At 35.4% G+C, this 24,577-nt stretch overlaps 2 protein-coding genes across 2 annotated transcripts in view; both read right to left on the reverse strand.

Moving 5' to 3' along the window:
• Positions 1-5,797, reverse strand: part of LOC117412648 (protein CFAP20DC-like) — a 63,669-nt gene extending 57,872 nt beyond the window's left edge. The window contains exons 1-4 of the mRNA XM_058989602.1: positions 5,777-5,797; positions 5,364-5,450; positions 4,757-4,890; positions 1,819-1,891 (exon numbers count right to left, since the gene is read on the reverse strand). Of these exons, the coding sequence (XP_058845585.1) occupies positions 1,819-1,891; positions 4,757-4,890; positions 5,364-5,450; positions 5,777-5,797 (315 nt within the window). The remainder of the gene's footprint in view (positions 1-1,818; positions 1,892-4,756; positions 4,891-5,363; positions 5,451-5,776) is intronic.
• The window catches only part of LOC117412539 (bis(5'-adenosyl)-triphosphatase-like), a 294,642-nt gene continuing 274,904 nt past the window's right edge, over positions 4,840-24,577 (reverse strand). Inside the window, exons 8-10 of the mRNA XM_058988557.1 lie at positions 5,777-5,916; positions 5,364-5,450; positions 4,840-4,890 (exon numbers count right to left, since the gene is read on the reverse strand). Coding sequence (XP_058844540.1) covers positions 5,854-5,916 — 63 coding nt within the window. The 3' untranslated portion in view covers positions 4,840-4,890; positions 5,364-5,450; positions 5,777-5,853. The remainder of the gene's footprint in view (positions 4,891-5,363; positions 5,451-5,776; positions 5,917-24,577) is intronic.

The raw sequence follows: 24,577 nt of genomic DNA on the forward strand, positions 1-24,577 counted from the left end.
GAGAATCATTGTATCTTGCTTGTGTATGGACCTGAATTAATGATGTAATCAGTTTTCCTTTGGTTTTACACTGAGTGGGTATGGTACATCAGAGGCTTAGAACTAAAAACTTAACGCTTAGCTACAGCTAAGTAAGCTGTATTTGTGGTGCATGAACACAAGACACAGTTGTGAACTCCTCTGCATTTCATGTGTGATTTTATACTTTGTTTGACTGGGCTAGGTTTATTCCCAAATCCCTTAAGTAAAAGATTAGTGCATTAAGGCAGCACAATAATGCACAACTTTTCAGAGGATCTGTCTGTATTTTTTTTTTTTTTTTTTTTCAGTTGACTGACTGGATCACTGCCGTTAACAGTCCACTTTACTGCCTGCTAAAATCAATAAAATGTTTTATATATCTACAAAGTCAGTAATTGGGCCAACGGTTCGGCTATTGCCTTCATACAGTAGTGTCTTCCAATGACGAGAGAAAAATAAAAAGTTGTATCTCTACATAATAAACAATGAATAAAGCAGAAAACACTACTTTCTACTATGTCTTGCTAGGTGAAAGGCTTCTCAAATGTCTTCAATATTTTGTCTACAGGTATGATTTGACCAAAATTACATGCAAACTGATCATTTTTTAAACAGTGTTTTCACATTCACTTTTTATGCCTTTTTCTCAACATGAGCAGCTGCAAGATATTAATAAGGAGGCTTGGCTCTGCTGGTGCCTCAATGATGGATAGCCTTGAATAATATCTTGTTTGTTGATCAGATCAATCAAAGTAAAGAGCGCAATTTTAAAACATTTCCATCTGCATGAAAAAATATGACGGAAAGAAATGTACCATGAAACCTAATGTTCACCCATCAGAAACACAAGTGATTTGTTTCAAATTGCTTTCCAATACTGTACACAACAGTGTTAATAGTACCTACAGGTTCTGTAGCTAAGATCTAAAGATGGCAACCTTCTTGCAATACAGATAGTGAAGCTGGGCTTTTTGTTGCAGAAGTGAGAAACTCAATTCGAGGGCACTGCCGATCTTCAACATGCTTATCTGTCAATCCTAAACCTAAATCCAAAATCCTAAACCACTGCAAACTCTTAAAGACAATTAAATGGATTTGTATAATATGTTCTCACATAACCTAAGAGCAATCAGTATACTGTATACAAGAGATGCTCACAATCTGGATACAAAATCACCAGATTAACTATCAGTTTTAATCACTTATAATAATAAGTATTGTTATTTGTTAGTTTCACAGAGAAGTATACTGCAATGTGGATACTGCTCTAGTGTGGATAATGTGGATAAACCTTCTTGTCCTTTCTTTAAAAGTTTATGGTAATAGCCAAGGGTTTCGATGGATGGATGGATAGATTTCAAAGGCAGAAAACCAATCTCAGATAGCAAAACACGTACACTTTGGCTGTGCTTATTACAGAGACTGACACAATCACTGCACCATCCTGAAAATGCTGGGGTGAAATCTAATGGCTAACCGTGCAGGGCCAATGGGCAATCCTGTTCCCTCGTTTGCAATCAGAGGTACTGTAATGTCATAATTATCATTACCCTACTTTCTGTTAAACAGATGAAGATGTACCTTTGGTCCCCACAGGCATGCCCCAACACCCAGTCTTTGAGAAATAACAATAAAATTAGCTTAATTAGTCCAAGTGGGTCTAGTACAGCAATTCATTGCTCACGTCTGGAGAGAACTGTCATTTCGCAATTAATCAACAGCCATTCTTCCCACACACACATCAAGTGTCTACTTTAAACAGAATAAATAATTTAAGAATTTTTTGTGCATTCTTACATTAATTCTGTTGAGAAGTCTTTTCCCAGGGGTACAAAAGTCTGAAGAATCAAGTATCTCTGGATCAGTCCAACTGTAATAAAAAATGAATGTTATGCCATAGTGTTTCTATAGTTTACAGGACCTGAATATTCACAACACATTGATACTTCATCAATTTTGTTAAACTTACATTGCCCCGGTAACTCAATCAGTAAATCAGTATATTTTATACTGGTTTTAATGTCAAATCCTGGGGGGGGGGGGGGGGGGAAACTACTTTGAGTACCTGTGTGTAGTTGAGTAGTTAATGCAATCCTAAAAGATTAAATTAAGGAGAACATTTTTTTTTTTTTTACCAATATTCCTATTTTATCTTCAGGTGAGAAATATGTGACTTTTTAAAGATTTAAATTACATTTAAATCATTCAGACATAAGCTATTTTGTACAAGATATATTCTAAAGTAAGTTTGTGACGGAATGTCTGTTCAGGTGCATTCATTTGAGAACAGCAGCTGTCACTATAGCTTTGACTTTCATAGCATCTTCTTTTTCCTATACAGCATATATTATATAATACATTAACATATTCTGTTTCAGCAAATTCTGTACAGTGACCCAGTGTATACTATGGTTCCAAGTAGCATACATTGGTAAGGAGATTACTAAATTGAGAAAAAACTATCCTGCATTACATCTGTGAAGAAAATCCTGTAGTTTCTGAGCTTTGACCTGGGTTATTGCAGCCTTATCTGATCCTCATCTGAGTCAGCAACTCATGTATGTTTTTTATTATTATTACTACATGATATAAATTGATAAAGCTTATGTTTTGACAGCATTAATGCATAAATGCAAACATCCACAAAACACGGCATCCTGATGCATAATTAAAGGGTTTTCCCCAGTTGGCTCAAAACAAAACTTTAACATCTGAACCCCCATTTATTCTGTTGTACTGCAAATCTTCATGCTTGCATTTGTACTCTGCTTGAAAACCATACTACCATACCAGGGGTGCCAAACTTCCTGACCCTACAAGCCGCATACCACAATTTTCATATGGCCAAGAGCCGCAAGACACATACTGTAAAACATGAAATGTTTGCAAGCAAGACATTTTAAATACTATCATTGTTTGAAACATTTTTTAAATTCTCTTGTACATTATAACTGAATCTTGCACTTACTCTGTGCAGTTCAGTAGTTTAAATAAAATGTATTCCGTTATTACCACATAAGCCCCCAAGAAGCGCTTTTTTGTATGACTGTTGCGTCTATTAAATACTTTTGAGAGCTTTGTGGATGACAAATGCACTGCATTTATTTCGAAAGTGATTACAGTACCTGCTCATGACGAGACGCAAGATATGTAAATATAATATTAATGTTAAAGCTTTTTAACATGCATTGTCTAGTCTAGTGCCAACACTCTTAATTTTATAAAAAGATTTATTCATCTGAATAAGGATGTTTGGCACGAGTGATATTCCATGCCATGCAAAACTCGCTTGAGTCGTTACATCAGCTTTTTTACTGAACGCCAAAAGGAGCATCTGCCGACTGCTGAGGCATGATTTTAAAGAGGCCAGCTTGTTTCTCCTCAAGTCTGATCCAGGAGGCTATTCAGATGAAAATTTGCTGTGATTTGTTTCATAATGACGTTTGAGGTTGCTCGCCTTGTACAGACTACAGCATGTAAGGGATTTGTTGCAGATAAGTCACAGGTTTACCCCAGTTTTCAGTGAAAGCAAACTCTTCCTCCCATTCTGGCTTAAGCCTCATATTTTTGTTTACTACTCTGGGATGGTTTGCCCAATGCCATTGTCTCCACGAAAACGAACAAGCACTTTATTCTGAATTATGAAATTGGCTTTCAACTGCACATCCGGCTTTCACTCAAGGTGATAGAAATACGTATGCGCCAGCGTGTGGTGTCGAAGGTCATCAAGTGACGAAATGTCCTTGCAGTGAATATGCAGTCTCAAAGAAACTGAAGATAGTGAAGGGGCGAGAAGAAAAAAAAAATAAAAAAATAAATAAAATAATAATAATAATAATAATAATAAATCAAATGAATACAATAATAAAAAATAAATTAAACTGTGTTTATTTTTACTTTCTCCCTTTTCTTTTTGTTCATTATTCTATCTCAAGTTCATTCGAGCCACAATGTGTGCGTCACATTACTTCAAAACAGAATATCATGGGAAATATAGCTGCATCACCAAAATCCCAAACAGGAATGTGATGCACAAAGCAATTCATATTCAGTTGAAGACATTCATTAAAAAATAAACACACATTTATTTTTTCTATTATTTTTTGTTCAATTCTTCACTTTGAAATCCTTTTTATCTGAAGCCTTTGAAGAAAGAATTGGCAGCAAACATATTTACAACTTTTTGTTCTTTTACAGTGGCACAATTAAAATGTCTAGGGTCCACAAACTGATTGAGATCAAGAAATAATTTAAAAGTATAATTAGGGTTCTGTAATTGTCATGTGAATACATTTACAGAATACTTTATTCTTTTAAAAAAATGTTTTGATTTACTGCTGGTTCCGTGCTTTTGCAATGCAATATATAGAAAAGAAAATGCTTCAGAAGGCTTTAACTCTATACATTACAGAGCTCCAAGCATTAGACATAATCATTCTTTCCTACTGGCAAAGAGTATCTATATTCATAATCTATCATCATGTTCAAAATGAGATTCCCCATGGGTATCAGTTCCTGGTATTAAAACAGGGAGCCAATAGGCTCAGTTTTTTCTTTTTTTTTGGATCAAATTTAAGATGACTGAGCGGAGAGCACATTTAACAGTGATTGAGTTTACACAGAAGTCTGCCCATTTGACTGGTTAAAATAATGAATAATGAATCATGAAAGTGAGTGTGGGGCCAAGGAGGGTTGGCTGACATTACCAGGGAGACTTGGCTGACATTTCGAATACAATGGCTTTAACTGCTGTTCACATAGGTTGCCACACTTACGTGCCATTTTGCTGTCTTTGGGCAGCTGCATCCTGTTTGTTTGACTGCTGCCCTCAAGAACATAAACAAAACTCTTAACCTCTTTGTCAAAGTCCTAGAAATTAAAAAAAAAGTATTAAGTTACTTATTATAATATAAATTTGAATGTTTCAACACATTTCGGAGAAAGACAACACTACTTCTACTCATACAGTGACCAATCAGAGCACATTTTATCATGTCGAGATCATCACATTAGAAATGAATTCAATAATCTTAGTAGAAACTATAATTGGCAACAATATCAGTTGCTCAGATGCTGTTCACATTGCTGTCTGTATTTATACAACATGTTCTGTTCTGTGGACATAAACTGAATCTTACATGTCTGGAGCAAAATGTGCTGCCGACTTTACAGCTCCAGGGATGGCTGTCTGTTAACGGTTGTTCCGTGATTTTAAGGAGCTTTAAGACATTGCTTGAGTCATGTGAAAAGTACTCTATAAATGTTAAGTTGTTTTTTTTCTCTTTCCTTTCTTTACCTTCAATTAAACTTCCCATGTTCTTGATTAAAATATAAAACCTTACTTTGCAAATAGATTGGCTGCCACAGAGTTTCCATTTTGCTACAGGATCTTTCCCTTGAGCACTGAAGATTTCCACAAAAGGACCACCCTTTAAAATTGAAGGGAAAAAAAAACCAACATCAACAAAAAACATTGCACATATGCCAGGAGCAAAAAACAGCCAGCTCTAATTTCAGCTTATGCCAGTGAACACAAATTTACTTTCCATACAAAAAACAGCGAAAGCAAGTTTACTTTCGATACAAAAAACACTGTACACAATATATACATTTGTATTTGTATATACATGTCTAGTCATGGGACTGGTGATCCAAGGAGACTTCTGGCCAGAGTTGAAAATGATTATTATTTATTTTATTTATTTTTTAAATTATTAAAATGCAGCAATTACATTACAGGAACATTCCAGTTTACCTGATATTCATTCTTGAACATCCTTGAAAGGATAAGCACGTCAATTTAAACAATGTAATGGAACAGTATTGCTCGGATTAAAATTGGAAAATAATGTATGATCCTTTTGTATTGATTTTTCTATCGTCCATAATCTGAAACTGAAACAAAAAAAACATTGTAATATTAAAAGAGTTCATAAGTTATCAAAATATCTGGGCATACTGTTTTCTCCACACACACACACACACACACATATATATATATATATATATATATATATATATATATATATATGGACACACACACATGGTGGCAGCAGACTTACAGATTTATACAAGCTCCCATAACAGGGATGTAAAATACTGTCACAAAAGGGTTAATTTGTCTTGTGCAATACCCACAATCAAACGGTTTAATCTTTATCATCCATCCATCTGGTCACTTCCATCACACTAATTCAACTATACTCGAGTAAGAAAAAGTTACAATTTTATTGCATAATATAATCTTAAATTAGCAGTGCAGGGAAAGTTTGAAAATGTTTTTTTTTTTATTATTATACAAGTTGTACAAACACCTTACCAAAAATGTAATGGAAGTGACATTCTGTTTTATTAAAAACCTCATTATTTAAAAAAACTAGAAAATATCATTTTTTTCCTCTTGAAAATGTATTAGTAACTGGATGAGACGTGTTTTTAAAATTGTAAACTTTTTTTCTTATGGTCACGGTCACATTATCAACTCAAATGATGGGCAATTTCATGATAAAGTGACCATGACTTTATGAAATTGACTTCATGTTCAACTTCATTTTTGTACTGTTTATTTACTTGTGTCCAACACAGACACAGTGTACTACAACTCAAACAGTGCCAACACAACGAGAAACGTACTATAATGAACTTGAAAGAGTAACTTACTTAAATTAATAACACTAATGGCACGTTTTAATTGCCATTTAGTCCTGAGAATATAGTATGACACTATAAGGAGACGCAGAGCTAAAAGTATAGCGTAATTGTATACATTATTGCAACAGGTCATACTAGCTCTCGAGTAAAGTGAAGTAACTAACTACTCGCTACGGTAAAGAATGACAGTTTTGTCCGCACTTGTTGAAAATAAAAAAGCATAATATTCACATATCTTCAAAATACAATTACGCTTTGTCATTAACACACATAATAATTAATACGTTTAACACATAAAAGTATAATATTGTCAGTTACAAGCAAAAAGTTTCATAAACGACCTGCTTCTGCCTCCATGCTTCTCACAACATATCTGAGCCAATTAGAGCACAGAACACAGCAAACCGCATAGGTCCCCGGGAAATCTCCACGGCGTTTCTATGGTTACGAGACGCTATAGTAAACCTTCTTCGGGGCATGCGCTACTGAGTCACTTGCTCATTGTTGACTTTGCCAGGTACAGTATTGTTGTAAAGTCGTTGTTTTAATCCAAGATAATCGCCAAGATATGATATGCTGCATTTTCCGGGGGTAGATTCAAAAGATATCCTATAGTAATAACCATTCCCATCTGCAATGAAGTACCTAACCATTTGTTTCCTAAGCCCCATTTAAAAGGTCATTTGCAGGTGACTGCTTTACCTTGGTTGATGGGATGTGGATTCAGTGTACTTGGTAGAAGCATGTTTACAGATGAGTGAGTTGTTATGATCTCAAGGCCACATTTACCCAAGACTCGCTGAAATGAAATTCGAATAGTGAAATGTAACCTGCATGGTTGGCGAGACTCACACAATTTAACAGAGCAGCTTCACAGGGAAATTGCTTCTTTATGATCTTTGCCTCAGTGAATGTGAAAGATGCATTAATCAAATGGTGGCACATACTTTGTTCTCATTAGCACTGAACAGAAATCATTTAATTTGTCTCTCAGTATTTGTTATCCCAAAAGGTCATTTTTGAATTTAATCCACTGTTAGCAGGCCACGAGTGTCTTGACAGTTAAGGTAATTATAACTTACACTTAATGAAAACATTTCAAGCACTATACCCAGTCCTCCTAGAGTTTTTAATGCTCTTTAAATAATATTGATTTCTATACAACCTAAAACGTTCAATATTATTCTTAATTCAAAAGTTTGACTTGCAAGTATTTGAACTTTGTAGTAATAAATTCCAGTCATACTAAATTAATTAGGCTTTAACTTGTATTGATTACCTGGCAAGACTGGACCAACATGAAGGCATTCTAAAGCAACATGACACTTAGCTGTTGTTTCTGTACTATTCAATTAGAGTCAAAATAAAGCCCTAAAAAAAGTGTGGAAAAGCATCTCAATGAAATGGGGATGTCAACATATACCAGTATGAAGATCTCATTTATTGAAGATCTGTTATCAATGTGGCAGTATAAGCTATACAGCTTCAAACAAGACACTGCCAAGAAAAAAAATTGCAAGCTGTAAAACTGGATGCAGAAACGGATGTATGGAAGAAGATGACTAAACGTATTACAACTACTAAACAGTGATGTTTGTAAAAGTGACATTCTGAAAAATACAGTACTTGATTCTGGGATGGTAGTCATTTTTATTCAGCAGGCATGATCTATCTTCAGCTCTAAATGCCGGCAGCATTCCTACTTGCTTCAATTCAGCAGGGAGATCCTCTCATAACTCAGCGTGGATATAGCCAAAGGCTTTTCAATCACAGCATGTCAAGATCCGTGGTAATTAATAATTCTGAGAAACAGAATTACAGGTTTGATTGGTATGAAGTTCACACACAGAACAGCATTGCATGGCCCCTGTTTGCCTTCCAGAGGGACTCGCATTCGATTTTGAAATGACAAGGTGAGACCTATTCTAATAAGCCAGTAAAGCGCTGCCTTTTCTCTCGTAGGTGTCATTAAAAAGTGTGGCCTGGATCTCTCTTTGCTGTTGGCTATGACATCCATGCAGACTAAAAATTATTAGGCTCCTACAAACTAATCAGGAGGGGTTTTTTTTCTTCTTTTTTTTAACAGTTGCAAGGCCTAGACAAAAATAAATACTTATTTTATAAATCAAAGGAATAACTCCAAATCCTGCACAGTCAGATTCCCTCTGTTGATCTACAGCTCTGGCCAAAGGTTTTGCATCACCATATAGAATTAATTAATTTTGCTTCATAAACTCACATGAAACCTGCTGAATAATGTTACGCTAACATATTGAATTACATACCTCTTTGTAGTTTTCCATATAGTTAATGAAAAACTGACACAAATTAAAAAATGTGACACTTTGAAATCCAACATGAAATACTGTACTACTATTATGGCTTCCGGGAGACTTTTATTATGTCATTTTGTAGTTTCTTTGATTATATGATGTAAAATAAAATATCTAAGTTATGTTGATATTGTTTTATTGTTAAATTATGTCTCGATCCTACAATCTAGGTGATGCCAAACATTTGTCCTTAGCTATACAGTAGATAGCATGCCTTTTTCAAGTAAGAGAAGGGTTTAAAAAAATATGATACCACCCAACCTCTTCTCTTTTGTGCTTACAGAATGTGAATGCTAAGTAGTAAAGTAGTGTTGTCATGGAGACAAAGAATCTCTCTTCACAAACAGACACCTCAGGTCACATCAGCATCTGTTCTTTTGTTTCCAACTTCATACCACAGACAGAAATGGGATCCCCAGCGACTCCTCCAGAAAGACCCATCCTCACAGGAGTGCAGGGTGAGCCAATACGATCAGGAGCAAATCCTGGTGCTGCTGAGTTTCTGTTCCTACAGGGAGCACAGCATTGGCTTTTCTACTCATATGGGGCTACTAAGAAAATTTGGCTTGGTATAGTTCACCTTATTGTGCTTGAATGACCCCTACTTGTGGCAGGGGGATACATTTAAGTTTTTAGTCTTGGACAGATCGATCACAGTCTGATACTAGCTTAAAACAACTTTAAACACCATATTGCAGGTGATTCATATACATGTGAAAAGTAATTATCTAAATTAGTCCTAATCTTTGGTTGGGTGGTTAAGAATTGTTTTGTTTTATTTCAGAGCTATTATATTTAATTTAGAAAGTTGAAATAACTCTAAATGTATTACAACTGTCATATACAAATACAGATTTAATTTTTTAAATCTATTTTTTAAATTTACAAAATAAGACATTACAAATCCCATTTCCTGTCAGTGCTAGTTGCTATAACTATATATAATAATATGTTGCAGTTCATTTCTTGAGTGGAATTTTATTTGAATCTGAATGTTTTCTTTAATGGTCAATTTTGGTCCTTTTTATGGTTTCCCAACATAGTAGCGGACTGGTTTAATGTACTCATTTGTGAATCAGACATTAAATGAAAATATCAAAATCGGGTAAACATGCAAAAACCAGTTGGTTCAGTAATCATCTGAGCATTTTTATATTCAATATTGAGGTAACTCAAACAGAAAAATACAGAATATTGGGAATTTCTGAGCCCAGTGTAGAGAATATTTCCTTAGAAAGAAAGAAAAAAAACAAAAACGTGGAGCACTGATATTTGTTCAAAAAGATATGACTGTGTTACGTGGGATACATTTCAGTTTTACTCATGCAAGCAGGTTTTAGCACAGCAGGATGCCCAGGGCACTGTGTGTTATTGAGTTTGTGAGATACAATCCATATAGCCACGTACAGCAAGACATTAATTGATGTTTTTGTAGAACTTAAGTTCTTTCTGACCTTGGAAATAATAAAAAGCATGGCAGTATTCATGAAGGTAAAGTTCAGGGTGTTGTTGCACCTATGAGATGGCTTGCTACATTTCTACTCAGGCGGTAAAACAGTAGGTTATTAACCTATCCCTGGTTCCCTGAAATAGATGACTTTGTCACTGGCTCAGAGAGCAGCTTTCGTATACAATATTCAGGTTTCGGGTCTTTAGGAGGCAAATACCCATATGGTAATGGATAAATTTCACACTTGAAAGGAAACAGACTACAAATCCTTGCATCATAAACCAGCACACTGTAAGAAATTATTGTTTTGGTGTCAATATTTTGAGCTAGATATTTTTCCCTCTCCATCTAAATCATCATGTCTTCCTCATTTCCTCATACCAGTATTGAATCATAAATTGCTCTAATAGGACTTGGTGCAGTTATGGATTTAGAGAGCTGTTGTCAGTCTGGTAAAGCACGTAATTGTACGTAACTGACTGAAGCAGATCTACTGTGCGCGAGTACTGTACTGTATTTGTCATTATAGAAGTCAAATAGAAAACACAAAGAAATGAAGCCCAGTGTTAATGCAAATGTTCTGTGGTTGATATGAGCTTGTCATTTTTGGGGCTGGGATTTTCTTGGACTGCCGAGAAGAGAATAGAAAGGCTTGACTATGCTGCATGAAATGGGCATTTGGAGTAAAGTAGTTCATTTCTTAAGGATGCTATAATAATGTCAGGACCAGGGGCCATTTGTAAAGAATAAAGTGCCTGTAAATGCACTGAAGTCAAAACCACATGCCTATTACAATGCTCATATATACTGTCGCTGACCACGCGTTTTAAAGTGAATTTGAATTTGAAGTTTTAGGGAATTACAGAGAGAGGTTATGTGTTGCATGTTCAGGTTGTTTTTTTGCTAGGTTATGTTTAGCACAAGCACCGTCATTACTTCAATACGGTACTTAACTTAACCTGTAAGTATTGTTTTCAGACATTCACATTTCTGACCACAACCCATAGATGGTATAGCTTAATTAGAGGAATCTGAGTCTAAAGCTGGCTATGGCATTTTACTTCCTAATAATGCCTTGATAAATAAGATTCTTAAGACAAAATACTTTCACCATATTACCAGTCATTGTAAGAAGAATGATTTTTTCTTTAACTTATAATACCTTTCTGTAGTCTGCATTATTATCCCGTCAATCAGTAGTACTTCATACTGTATGTATAATCTGTCTTTTAGACTCCCACAGTTAGAGTAACATTAATTTCCATGGCAACCCTGGCAAGTTTATGGAAGCAATATTTCTGAAAGTATGCAGGTTAATGTCATCACATTTACAATGAAGGTTAGTGTAATCATTTTTTTCCTAGCTCTACACAACATACTTGATTATCTTCCTGTCAGTCTGCATGCCTATATGAATGAGGACAAACTACTGCAGATGGTTTTAGCTATCTAGGTCATAACCAAACAAAATGTTGGACTCAGCACGTTCTAACAAAAAAAAAAAAATTAACTATGAATAGCACTTTTATTTTTATTTTTTGAATCTTCTGGCAAAGTCTATCTGCATGCTAGCAGCATGCACTGTAGTATTGTGTTTTTCTTCTCTATCTTTCTCTCTATCTTTTTGAATTGCTTTCAGTAATGTAAAACCACATTCGGAGCTTGGATATGCTTGCTCTACCTTGGTCTGTTATGCTGTTTTAAGGTACTGGCGTCATTAACAACAATAGCAGCGTGAATCCAGTTCATGGCGTTACTGCTCCCTGCTTTATTTTATCACTTCTCCATATGTGGCTGGCAACAAACGTGCACTGTTAAAAATACATCTGAAAAATAAAAACTCACTTGGAAACCACGCAATATTTTTGTGTTCATTTTAACATTTTAAAGAATATTTCAAATAAGTTTACTTTTATTTTGGAACCGTGCATCTTGAAAATGGACTGCTGTAGTCATAGCGATAACACCCATAACTGGGATTTGAACTGTTCTGTTTTGGCCCCAAAGCCTGCCTCTCTCTGGTTCAACTCCAAATCTGCCCTTTCATTAAAAATGAAATAGTCTACACTGGGAACCACTGTCCCTTGTGTGTATCAGATTATTACATCAGGATGTTGTGACTAATAAGACACTGGCAGCACTGTCTTAAAGATGATGTATATTAAGTTAGACTTAACTGCCATTTTGTAGTGTTATCCAAGAACCCATTCTGGGAGCAGCGATGACCCAAAATTACACTGGTGAACTCATGAAGCAGTGAATGTAAATGACACACATTCTACATCTTCCTCCAAGTCATGCATCTGCAAAGAAATTATATATATATATATATATATATATATATATATATATATATATATATATATATATATATATATATTACTCCTGGCAAATTACCTTGCAGTAAAATGACAAGAGTAATCTATTTTTTTTTTTTCACAGCTGGTCGGTTGGCCGCAGTTTCTCATCAAAAAATACATGCTGTTTGCTTCCCAGATGGACAGACTGGATGAGTTACAAATCCATAGAGCTAGGGACACTGGGTTGAAATTGTATTGCTTCTAATCTAGCACAGCTCACTGATAATTGAAAGAGGCCCATTTCCAAATCAGCATCTATTAGGACAATATCCTGAATCCTGTCAAAGCAATTCACAGTAAATCCTTCGCTGGAATTAGAACAAAGCCTGTAATGTTTACCAGTCTGTAAAGAGCAAGGGCATTCAACAGGTACAGAAAAAGTACATCTATTTTATTTTTTTCCCTATATCCTAAACGTCATTCTGTGGCTAAGCTCCAAAAGTAAGATAAGCCTAAATCTGACAACCAAGGATATTTCTTTTTCATTTTCCACACAGTCCTTTTTCACATAATGTCTTTTCGATTACCTCCATTTTCAGCTATAACATGTGATAACTTGACAGAGGTAATGCATCCCAGAAGAGAAATTTAAAATAAGCTGACAAAAGAGAACGCCTGGAGGCCTACTGTATGTGATCATTGCATTGCATTTAATTAGTGCCTTAAACTGACACATTTTCAAGGAGTCAGTTGTACTTATAATCATGGTGTGTGGTGCTAATATTCTCGATTTACTTTATCTACTGTCTAAATGCCTACTCCTACAGTTCTTTGATTTTACAGATGAATATCTTACATTTTAACTAAGAAGCAATGCACAATTTCTATTGAATTTTCCAAACTTTTGGACTGCAGCAATACTTGTTCTGCAATATTAGGCACTGATTAATACTTTTGCTCAATGGTAGAACAATTCATGATGCTCTTGGTCAGTCTTCTGCTCCAGTCATACAATTATATTAAAAACAGTAATTTTTGGTATTTCATTATTTGGAATACGTTCTCCTGTGACAACGGTCCATGGAAACAGGAGAAAAGTTTCAATAAAACACTGTACTTTTCTTCAGTTTAATATTACCCCTAAAGTATACAGAAAGAAACACAGTCAGAAGTAAAGACGTTGCATAACAAAAGCCTTAAGAGTCTTCTCTTTTATGATTTTTTTTTTAAATAAATGTACATCTTCTAGATCAAATGAAAAATTCTTATTTATGTTCAAATACGGCTCTGTGCATTCTGCAAATGATCACTGAAGCAAATCAATAGCAAATGTAATTTTCTTAAACTACAAAGATTATGCAAATCTTAGATTTGAAATAGGTTTCACATTTTTTAAATACAATTTACGATTCACTCCACAAAATGATCAAACTGTAAGTTATATGAAAACATCTTTAGAGTAGTATCTGTCCAAGATACTACTGGATTAATAACTTTTACTGGGTTCAAGAATCTTTACTTTACTTCTACTTAATTAAAAAAAAAGTTTTCTGTTGCGTAAGGAGACTTAACTCTATTACTGAATTTCTAAAACAAATCTTCAGTGTAAGATAACTAAACTAACCCAAGCAAAATCGGTTTAAAATGACACAGAATGCAGTCATGCAGCTAAAGAAGGCTTTTATTGGTGTTTGCACATGTTAATGGATCTCAAAAAGCCAGCATGAACCAAATTGCATCTAACCTATTAAACAAACAATATTTGTCGCCAAACATTTTGAAGTTGTATTTTGCAATTTCTTTTCTATTTTTAATTTTTTTTAATATTGGTAGACATGCATCAAAGTCAATCTGTTTAAAGCTTGACTTCTTTAGGTTATTTTATATTGTTATCCAGCATCACTTCAGGTGGAATGATACAGCAGGTTTCTTTGATAACTTGATACTCTTCTTCATTGGAAAAACCCATCAACTTTGTAACAAATAATAAGCTTTCCCTTGGAGTGATCAAATTATCTTGTGAAGCATTTAAAATCATCGTTAACATTTAATATTTCATCTTGAAACCATGTAATTAAACATCATACAAGGGGAATACAATTTCCTGTAATGCATTTAATACCGTATCTGGGGTTATATTAATTGTTCATTTGGCTTATTTTCACCACAGTGGTAAAATGAGTCGCATCTGTTGGCATCCAATTTAGAAAGGTTTTAAATGATATCTCAAGCTATCGCCAAAGTAATTGGTTAAAGAAATCTAGGCAGTGCATTAAAAATGAACTAGCATTATGTTTACATAAAGACCTCTATAATCAAATTATCGCTGGGTAATTAGTTAAACTATACAGATGAAAATTAGATTCTCTAACATTATCTACCCTTGTCAAATATATTGCAAAATTATAAATGGGCTTGTATACTTTTGCAAAGTATAATTAACACACTAATTACAATCCTGGCTATACAGCTGCAGTGTCCCACAATCACCATCAGTGGTGTCTGTTTAAATTCTCCTATAGTTTAGCCTTTAGTGAACTCAAAATCAGACTGCATCTACCCTTATTACAACCAATAATACAATCATACAATATAATCAAACACAGCTAATTAATGTTTAAGACAAGATAGCAATTGCTATGTGCAATGCACACAAATATATATTTAAATGTATTTATTGTTGCATTTCCTTGGGTTAGGGAAGACAATTTAACTTGCTCGCTTTGCTGCACAACAGTGACCCCTACTGGTCAGGTATTATTATTTGTTTATTTAGCAGACGCCTTTATCCAAGGCGACTTACAGAGACTAGGGTGTGTGAACTAAGCATCAGCTGCAGTGTCACTTACAATTACGTCTCACCTGAAAGACAGAGCACAAGGAGGTTAAGTGACTTGCTCAGGGTCACACAATGAGTCAGTGGCTGAGGTGGGATTTGAACCGGAGACCTCCTGGTTACAAGCCCTTTTCTTTAACCACTGGACCACACCGCAACAGACAAAGACAGGCATAGACTAGCGATGCTGAACTTTAACCAAAAGGGTTGAAACAAACTGAGTTACATCAGTGAGGCAGATGTTCAATTGGGCAAATTAAATTACATTTAAAAAAGTGAGCCCACTTAGCATAACATATGAAGTACAGTTTGAACCACAACCTTGGTGAAAATAAAGCAACAAAGAATCACAAACATTGCTCATTGTTTTTCACACAGAGTTTCATGAGAAATTGATTGTTAATGAGCTTGGGATTTGAAGAAGGACATATTTATGGTTGCAGTCTGTTGCTTGTTTGGTTCTGGAATTAAGATGGAATGTTACGATTGGAATCTGATAATTAAAGACATGTCTTTAATGTGCAATTTGTTCAATACTGGAGATGCAAATTCCGTTACAAATGAAGTCAATAACGATCAGACTCGTTTGCAGGTTAATACATTATCTCCAAGTGTTGGTACACAGGATTCAGCCAATTACTGCAATAGGTGTAAACCCCCAGTGTAGAGAAAATATAATGGGATGCGCTGCTTCATAAGTACAGGGATCTATGCAGCTCACTGTGGTGCTGTGCTTTAACAGCAGTCATTTGTTTGGCTGATAAAAGTATACCAGTATACCAAACTAAAAATGATATAATGCTGCAAGTTACGTGGTTCTCAATGGTTCTGTCACTGGGTGATCAATGGCCTCTGCTTTCCCACTGATGTCTGTTATACCCAAAATAACAAGCCAAGTGTGCAGAAATGACAAAACAGAAATGTGACCCAATCAATATTACTAAGAACCTAAATGAAAACAGGATGAGCTGCCATGTGATTGTTCTAATTAAGCCCTAGAGTGGCTTATAATGTCCTGAAAGTGCTGTGTTTTGTTAAAGTCTTTCAATTTCTATTAAAATACATTTTGAAAGTACCCCTGTAAGCAGTTTCCATCATGCTGTACCACTGTTCATGCATAGCTACAGTTATTATAGGGCCAATCTTGCTTGAGTAAATATTGGAGAAACGATCTGATTGATGAGCTGTTTCAAGGAGGGTGTACGTATTCAGATGAATTTAAAAAGGTAGTTCTCCTGATGCAGGCTAACTAATGCCTTGAAAAAAAGGCACATTCGTATCTACCTTCACTAACATCGTTAAAGGACAAAATTCTCTTGTAGAAACATTTATAATTAATAATAAAAAAATACCCAATAAATTAAAATCTTCTCCATAATGTAAATGCACTTTATTCCTGAATTCGTAACACTTGTGATGTTCTGTAAATGATTTGTACTATTAAAACACAGTGCAGTTTCATCAGTGATTTAGCTTTTGATTAATAGCAGGTTGAAAACATATTCATTTCATACTGTGTGGTGCTGGGTCCAGTTCCACACAGAATATCAAGGAAAGAAAAGTTAAACAAGTTATTTTGTAATCTTTCATCATTTATTGGTGTGCTGGGTATTTCAGTTAAGAACTCTTTCACAGTACAAATGCCCCTGCGTTTTTATAATACTGTGCCAGTGGCAGAAGCTTGTGATGAAATTCTGTACAAAATGATACATTTAACCAGTAGAACACTGACAGCATTCCAGAACACAGAATCAGAGTATGTTCTCTAAATTCCACCATCTATTTACCTTGTAGGTGAGTTTCATAAAACTGTTGCACGGTTTGTATTGCCATTGAATCAGCAATACCTGAAGCCCAATTCTTGTGCCCTGATGTACCCACCAATTCCAACCAATATAATCAACCACAAATTTAAAAAGGGGAGACAATGACAGCTACTGTAAACCATTAAAGTAATCAGGACGTTCACAGGCATTGATTTTTGGATAAGTTTAAAGTTTAAACCACAGACAAGTGCTGATTATTATACCATTTACTAAAGCTGAAATAAAGCCAACACAAATCAGTGCTAAATCAACTCTATAGGTAATGTATACTCTTCTTACTCAATAGAAATAAACAGAAAACTCACTATTTTAATAATTAGCTACAATGTTTTGGCTTCCACCTTTTTCAGATAGCATGGTAGACATAGCTGGTGTTGTTTAAGTTTGAAAGTTTCCCAGTGACCTACAGATGAATGTTCTAAGAACACTGTGACAGACAGTTCAGCGGTGGAGTTCAAATCCTAAAAGGATGCATTGTCTTCCAGGTTCAGTCCATGGGGAAATTAAGTCTTAAGTCTGTGTGAATCCACAAGTTTTCCCTTTTATCTAACATGTTAGAGTTGCACACTTTCATATATATCTATATGCAGAGAGAGAGAGAGAGAGAGAGAGAGAGAGAGAGAGAGAGAGAGAGAGAGAGAGAGCTTGTTTTAGCAGCAAAAACTGGTTGACCTCGGAAGAGCTTGGCTGACAGGCAGTTAGGAGATAAGAGAAAAGGAAATAAGACTGATTCCTAGGTACTGTCTGAAGCTGACCAACAATGTGTTTGTATGTTGTTGTGGATGCAGGCTTTCCTAACATACAGAGAATGAGCGCAGAAAGATAAGATGAAGCCTGAATTGTGTGGAACAGACGGTGATGTACGGTGCATGCAAATGGATTTACTATTCTGCAAAACACTATGCAAAAACTGATCTTATACACCTCTGAAGGATATAGGTGTTACTTGCCTTTGTGGACTGTGTGTGTAGGTATGTTAAATCAAGCAACCTTTATTGCAAAAACCAACTGTTCATCTCATACAATAATCAAGTTCAAAGATGACATAATAATAATATTTAACACATGGGGATAATAAAGGGTTTAAATAACAGGTGACTTAATTCGATGAGCAAGCCCTATACCTATTCTGACAAACATGTGATTGATCTGTAAATTCCTAACTGCATGTGGTACCTGTGGGAATGGTCATGCTGTCACATGTACTCTGGATTTAAATTATTTTTGAAGGTCTGAACCTCTAGATAATTGAAATCACTAAGCATAACATACTGTAACTGGTACTCCAGAACTTGACTGCAATATATGATAAGTAATTCCAAACGGGTGAAATGAAAGGTCCTGACTCACCCTCCACATTAAGTGATAGTGGTTTTATTACAGTAGAGTTTAATACTGTAGGTGAGTCACTGACCTTTGTGTGTGTTGACACCTTGGACAACTGGCCCATAAGAAAGCGAGATCCACAGTGTGCCAGATATGTTGCCTAATTGTAAAGAAAGTATTTAAGCAACTCTTTAGTTCAGTGCACTTGGACACCAGTTGCAGAATGCCTTGTAATCACCTAATGAGTCAGTGACAGAGCTCTCCTGGGAACCCCCATGTCTTTTTCTCTAAACGCTGGACTGAAGTCTTTCATCTGAAGAAGGCATTCTGGAGGCAAGAATGTCATTTTAACAAGAGCATTACATCTGAATCAATCTCATGCTCCAGCCAATACCCACTGGTGTTTCAAGCTGAACAGTGATTAAAAATAGATGTTGTTCAAAATAAATTAATACCAAGGCCATTCTGAGTTCAAATTTAGACGGAGCTAGTGAGAAATGTGACTTGTATACTGCCTTTTACTCTCTCTTAATTACACACAAACACACATATAACCTTTCTGGTTATAGTTCATGGCCAGATGAACGAGAAATCAGAGCCGATAGAGAAAATAATAACAAGCACAAATCAGTGGTATTTCTAGAATGGCTGTACTGGTGGGTCACAAACCCCGTGCTGGGAATAAACTATTTATTACACTTTATGGATGCTTCATAGAGTAAGTAAAGCATATTAATCAGGAATCATAAAAAAAAAAAAAAAAACTATTGGTAAAAGGGTTAACAATTAAAAGCTTCTTATCCCTCGCTGTAATGAGAAACTGAAAGATAAGACTTTTAAAAGCCTCAGGTCACATAGCTTAGCATAGGTAATATAGCTTTTCACCAAGGTCTGTAGCACCTCAGCAGCTTCAAAGATAGCATTCACACTGTGCTTACTGAAACCCCCACGACTGTAAATCTTAATGAATGACAATGAGCAAAATCTATTTTAACACTTGATTGAGTCAGGGTTAAATGTTCCTGCCCCTTTCTAATGTATAAATACAATTCAGTAATGGTATTCTATAACAGAGGTGGGAAGGAAGTCTCTTATATCCTGTCAGTCTCTGTTTAATGTTAAATATAGCTTCCATTAAAATGGATCTGTTCCTAATCTACAGTGGTATGTTCTAATAAACAGCGCCGTGGGGGGTTATAATGCATACCATACCTCTCAGCAATATCTGAGGATGTTCATGATTAACATTTTATTTCTTCTGCTCTATTGAATACATATTCCTGGCAATCAAGGATGCTACAGTTGACAAACATCTTCTTAAAGACTGTAGTAGGTAATGAGTGACTAAGTTTAGATTTCTCCACAGTAAATTGCAGCCCTATGGGAAGAACTTGACTAACAACTCACCTTTTTGATTTTTGAAATTTCATTCACATCATTTCTTTTGCCAAATGTGTTTATGCATTTTCTCACCAGAAATGCAAATTAGCAAAGGTGTTGCAGAACAAATAATCTGTGTGTTAAATCCCTTGTTTAACACATACCTGTGGAGAGAAAACACCACTGTCTTTATAGAGCACACTGATTCAATGTGCACCTTGAATATAACATGCAGTCGATACCACAAAGAAACGCTCATACTTCGAAAATGAATGAATATACATGAAATGCTTTCACATGGAAACGGGTCTGTATCACACGTTCCCAGAAAAGGAAACCATTTCCAAAATGACAAAAAAAGAAGGATAAGGGTGATTATCATTCTGCTGCCTAATGTTGTTAACCTCTAATACCCATTATACTTCTGTGTGTCCTGCGCGCTGGAGCATGCAAGCTGTAGTCCTGGCTTGTGGTGCAGGCACTGAGTGACTAAGGTAAAAAGGCCTAGCTCGGCATTCATCTTAATAATTACTTTGTCATATTCCCCCTCTGTTTTTCCAAGCTTCTCCATGCCATGGCAGATACCCTGGTGTACTACCGCAGTGATTCACAGCAGACTTTCTAACCTGCTTTTCTTTCAACAGAGGTACAAAAAGACTGGCCTACTTACTGTATTTTCCACAATAATAGCCCCTGACCTTAATTAGGACAACAGTGGCGATTAATAATCAGCAATAACTCTGTTCTATAAAGTAGACATCTCCAGGCACATGTTTTATACCACTTGCTGGAATATATTCTTTATTATCCAGTATTATAGGCCGTAATGGATTTTCCTCCCAGAGGCTGTTAATTGGAATCCAGCTGACCTCCATTTCAAGTTTTGAAAAGGTTTTTTCTATTGCCTTTATTTTTAATCAAAAAACTATGCAAAGCAAAGTATTTATCAATCACTAGCTTATGCGATCTTTTTCATTTAATTAAAAGAAGTAAGAAAATTCAGAGTTTAATATTCATTTTTAAAAAAAGGTCTTGCCAATCAAAAGAACATTCAACCTTTGCAAAATGGTAATAATACATCAAACAAAACAGAAATGGAATGAAACCTTTGTTTAATATGCAATGGAAATGAAAAACACCAGAGGGGAATTTAAAACAACTAAAAGAAAAGGCATGGGTAGCAGGAAACCCATACGTAAATGTTCAACCACCAGCTTTGCTGTAACCAAGTGTGAGAAAGCTGCTCTCACTACTTTTCGTCTGCCCTTTAAAAATGAGACCCAGCACAGAGAAATAGAGTTTTAATAATACAAAATAAACAAAAACAGAATAAACACCTAGCTCCTTCAGAGCGCTAACTAAACTTCCGGGAACAACCCTGACTATAAAGTGGGACGACTAAGCCGCTTCCCCACAACACAAAAACAAAACACACGGTTTAACAAATGACACACTAGTACGCGGTGACTGCTCGGAACCAGCGCATGCAGCCCTCTACTCCCTTCTACTCAGTAGTCCCAAATTAACAAACTGTGAGGCTTATATGCCCCACAGTAACAAGTATGGGCAGCTGGCTCTAATTAACAATTATTATGCCAACTGCCAAAACAATTAACAATTAAATAAAACAAATTTAACAAATAATATACTTATTCTGAAAATGTCACGTAAAAACATCCTGTCCTAGCTGATGCACAGCAGGTTCGAGGGACTGGCAAACAGAAATGTGTCACTACCTTTCAAAATGGGGGCAATACATTGAACACCATCCCAGAACCTTCATGTACATTACCTCCTGCAAGGCACAAGGACTCAGTCACGTGCACAAGCTGTTGAGTTAAAAATATCAGTGTTTTGGGTAAGGAAGCCTTTGCCAATCAAGTGCCCATTAGAATAACCTATATAAATCTGTAAAACCTGCTTTTAAGACCAATCTGCGGCAGGTGCAGTTTTTATAGATCAACAAATATATTTCAAGTATAAGAGACAGCCAACAGAAAATAATATTTACCAAAGCCTATCTATTGTGGAATTAACAGGCACAGTTTCAAGTCAATGCAACAAAATAGCTTGAAGATACTGTCTTGGATTAGTTCTTGCTGGAAGTGGTTTTCATCTTTCTGTCTCTGCTACTTTTAATGTCTGTCCCCTCTGCTGTATCTGAGACTATTGGTTGTATTACCTTGAAACATAGAAAAAGTAAATAACAAAGAGTTTGCTTTTTTGTGGTAGGTAAGATTGTTGTTCAAAACAACCAAATACAGATATGTAGGTAACTCCCAGGAGAAAAGGAAAACAACACCTGACAAAGTGAAGTTGTGTATATCTTATTTATTGATAAGCTCAAAACATATATAAGAAAGTGTGGTTTCTATAGGAATCTATTTACAAGATGCCATCTCAAATGCATTTTTCTCAGGTAATATCAGTAAGTCGATTCAGCTCTACTTGATGGCTCATAACGTTCAATACTATTGTATTTACTGAGCCATAAAACATTTTCCATTCTTTTCTAATTTGGAAAATGATTTGAAAGCCACCTCTTCTCAAAGTCATATGTGTGCAATCAAATACTTTCAAAACAGCCTTAAACCCTCAATCAAAGTAAGACCCATAAAGGCACAGGGGAAAAATATGAATATTTCTTGTTTCTCAATATGAATATTTAATATTGCAACTTTTACTCTCTTGCTACAAAAGTAGCTACCAAAATAATTCCACACATCTTTCCAGTTTGTACATCCAAGAGAGTGAAACTGCCAGCTGCTTCTTCTATTGACTGACATACTTGAGAGCCAGTAGCATGAGCGACCCCAAAGTTATTGTTGAGGTGAAATGAGTTTGGCAATAATTACAGACTTTCTGAAAGTAAGGCAAGCAAAACGAGAATTTTCTTCAACCTGGTCTTTCTTTCAAAACTGTACATTTCAGACCTGTACTGTAAACTGTTGCAAATCAAAGTTCACAACAGATATGTCAAAACTAAGAACTGAAGGAAATGGATACACTTCAAAATACATTTCCTAATATTTATTAAATGCTGTTTGCACACCATTCTGTGATTGTAAGGGTGGCACTTTTTTCAATCCTATCATTTTATTGTAGCTACAGTGTAGTTAATGTATCTGTATTTTGAAGCCCAGGCATAAAGGCAGATTTAAATAAAGGGTGTGAGTGAATAGCCTTGTTGTTTAAGCAACTAAACTACATTTTCCATACATGCAAACTCAGATTACATATCCAGTTTACGTGTACATCAATTACAAATGCACACCTGCTGGTCTCTCAATAGAACTCTAAACTTGATTTATTTGGGTATACAAAGGGTAGTTTAAGTAAAGCAGGACTTGGTGACTTTCATGTGCAAAAAGCTGAAGATATCTTAAGTGTATTGTACTTTTAAACTATTCTTAATTCATTTTCTATTTTTGTGAAATGTTTCGACTAATGCATTCATCATTTAGGTGCTATAGTTGTGCTTTACAGTAGGTTTGCAGTCTCTGTATACCAAACCTAATACGAAAAACACTACCACTATGACTACTAGCTGAAACATTTGTCTACTATCCTAGTTTCTTGTAATTTTACTTAAGATGTATTTGTGTTTAACATTATGGATGGTTTAATATAAACTGAACAGATCCAAAAAATACATAAATTCCAAACTGACAAGTTGTTTGCTTTTAATCTCATTATTTGTAGACAAACGGCATGTTGCTTTTCCTGAGCAGTTGTTATGATGTAGGTGTAGGGTGCTATCGTGACACTGAAATCTAAAACAACAGGTATTAATTAGTGTTTCATCTCAAGAAACACTAAAACGTAACCCAATTCCATTTTTAATTAGCAAAAACAGCATTTACAAGTGTAACTATTCATTAAACACAGTTTGTAAATGTCTGAAAAACTGACACTTTCACTTTGTGAATGTGTCAATGGGAACTTGGTTTAAAAAAACAAAGAAAAACAAGTAATTAAAACACCGGTGTGCCTCTTCAGATCCCGCGAATTAAAATAATCCATTTTGGGAGATGAGTTGTTAGTTTATTGCAATACAGATAGTTTTAATGCCAAAAAAACCCTACCCAGCAACATGTTTACTGTGGTTCAAAGCCCAAGGACAGAGTGTTTAAAATAGTCATTCAGTATCAGTTTTCACATTAAGAAAACAAAAAGACTTTCTGACATGCTTTACAAGTAAAACAATGGAAAGATCGCTGGGTGAAACCAAAAGGAACCTTTTTCTCCTCCTTGGAGAAATGTCTGAATCACAGAGAAGGCTAATTCAGTTAAATCTCATACATTGTTTGTTGGAGTGGAACGAGGATCAAAATAAAGGGCCATAAAGATGTATTTCTGCTTGTCACATGAATGTCAGAATCACTGCAACTTAACAATACATGATTACAAGCATCAAAGAAAATGAGACAAAGAGCAGGTTTGGCACATTCTGT

Source organism: Acipenser ruthenus, chromosome 16 (assembly GCF_902713425.1).
Source record: "Acipenser ruthenus chromosome 16, fAciRut3.2 maternal haplotype, whole genome shotgun sequence".
Taxonomy (NCBI): domain Eukaryota; kingdom Metazoa; phylum Chordata; class Actinopteri; order Acipenseriformes; family Acipenseridae; genus Acipenser; species Acipenser ruthenus.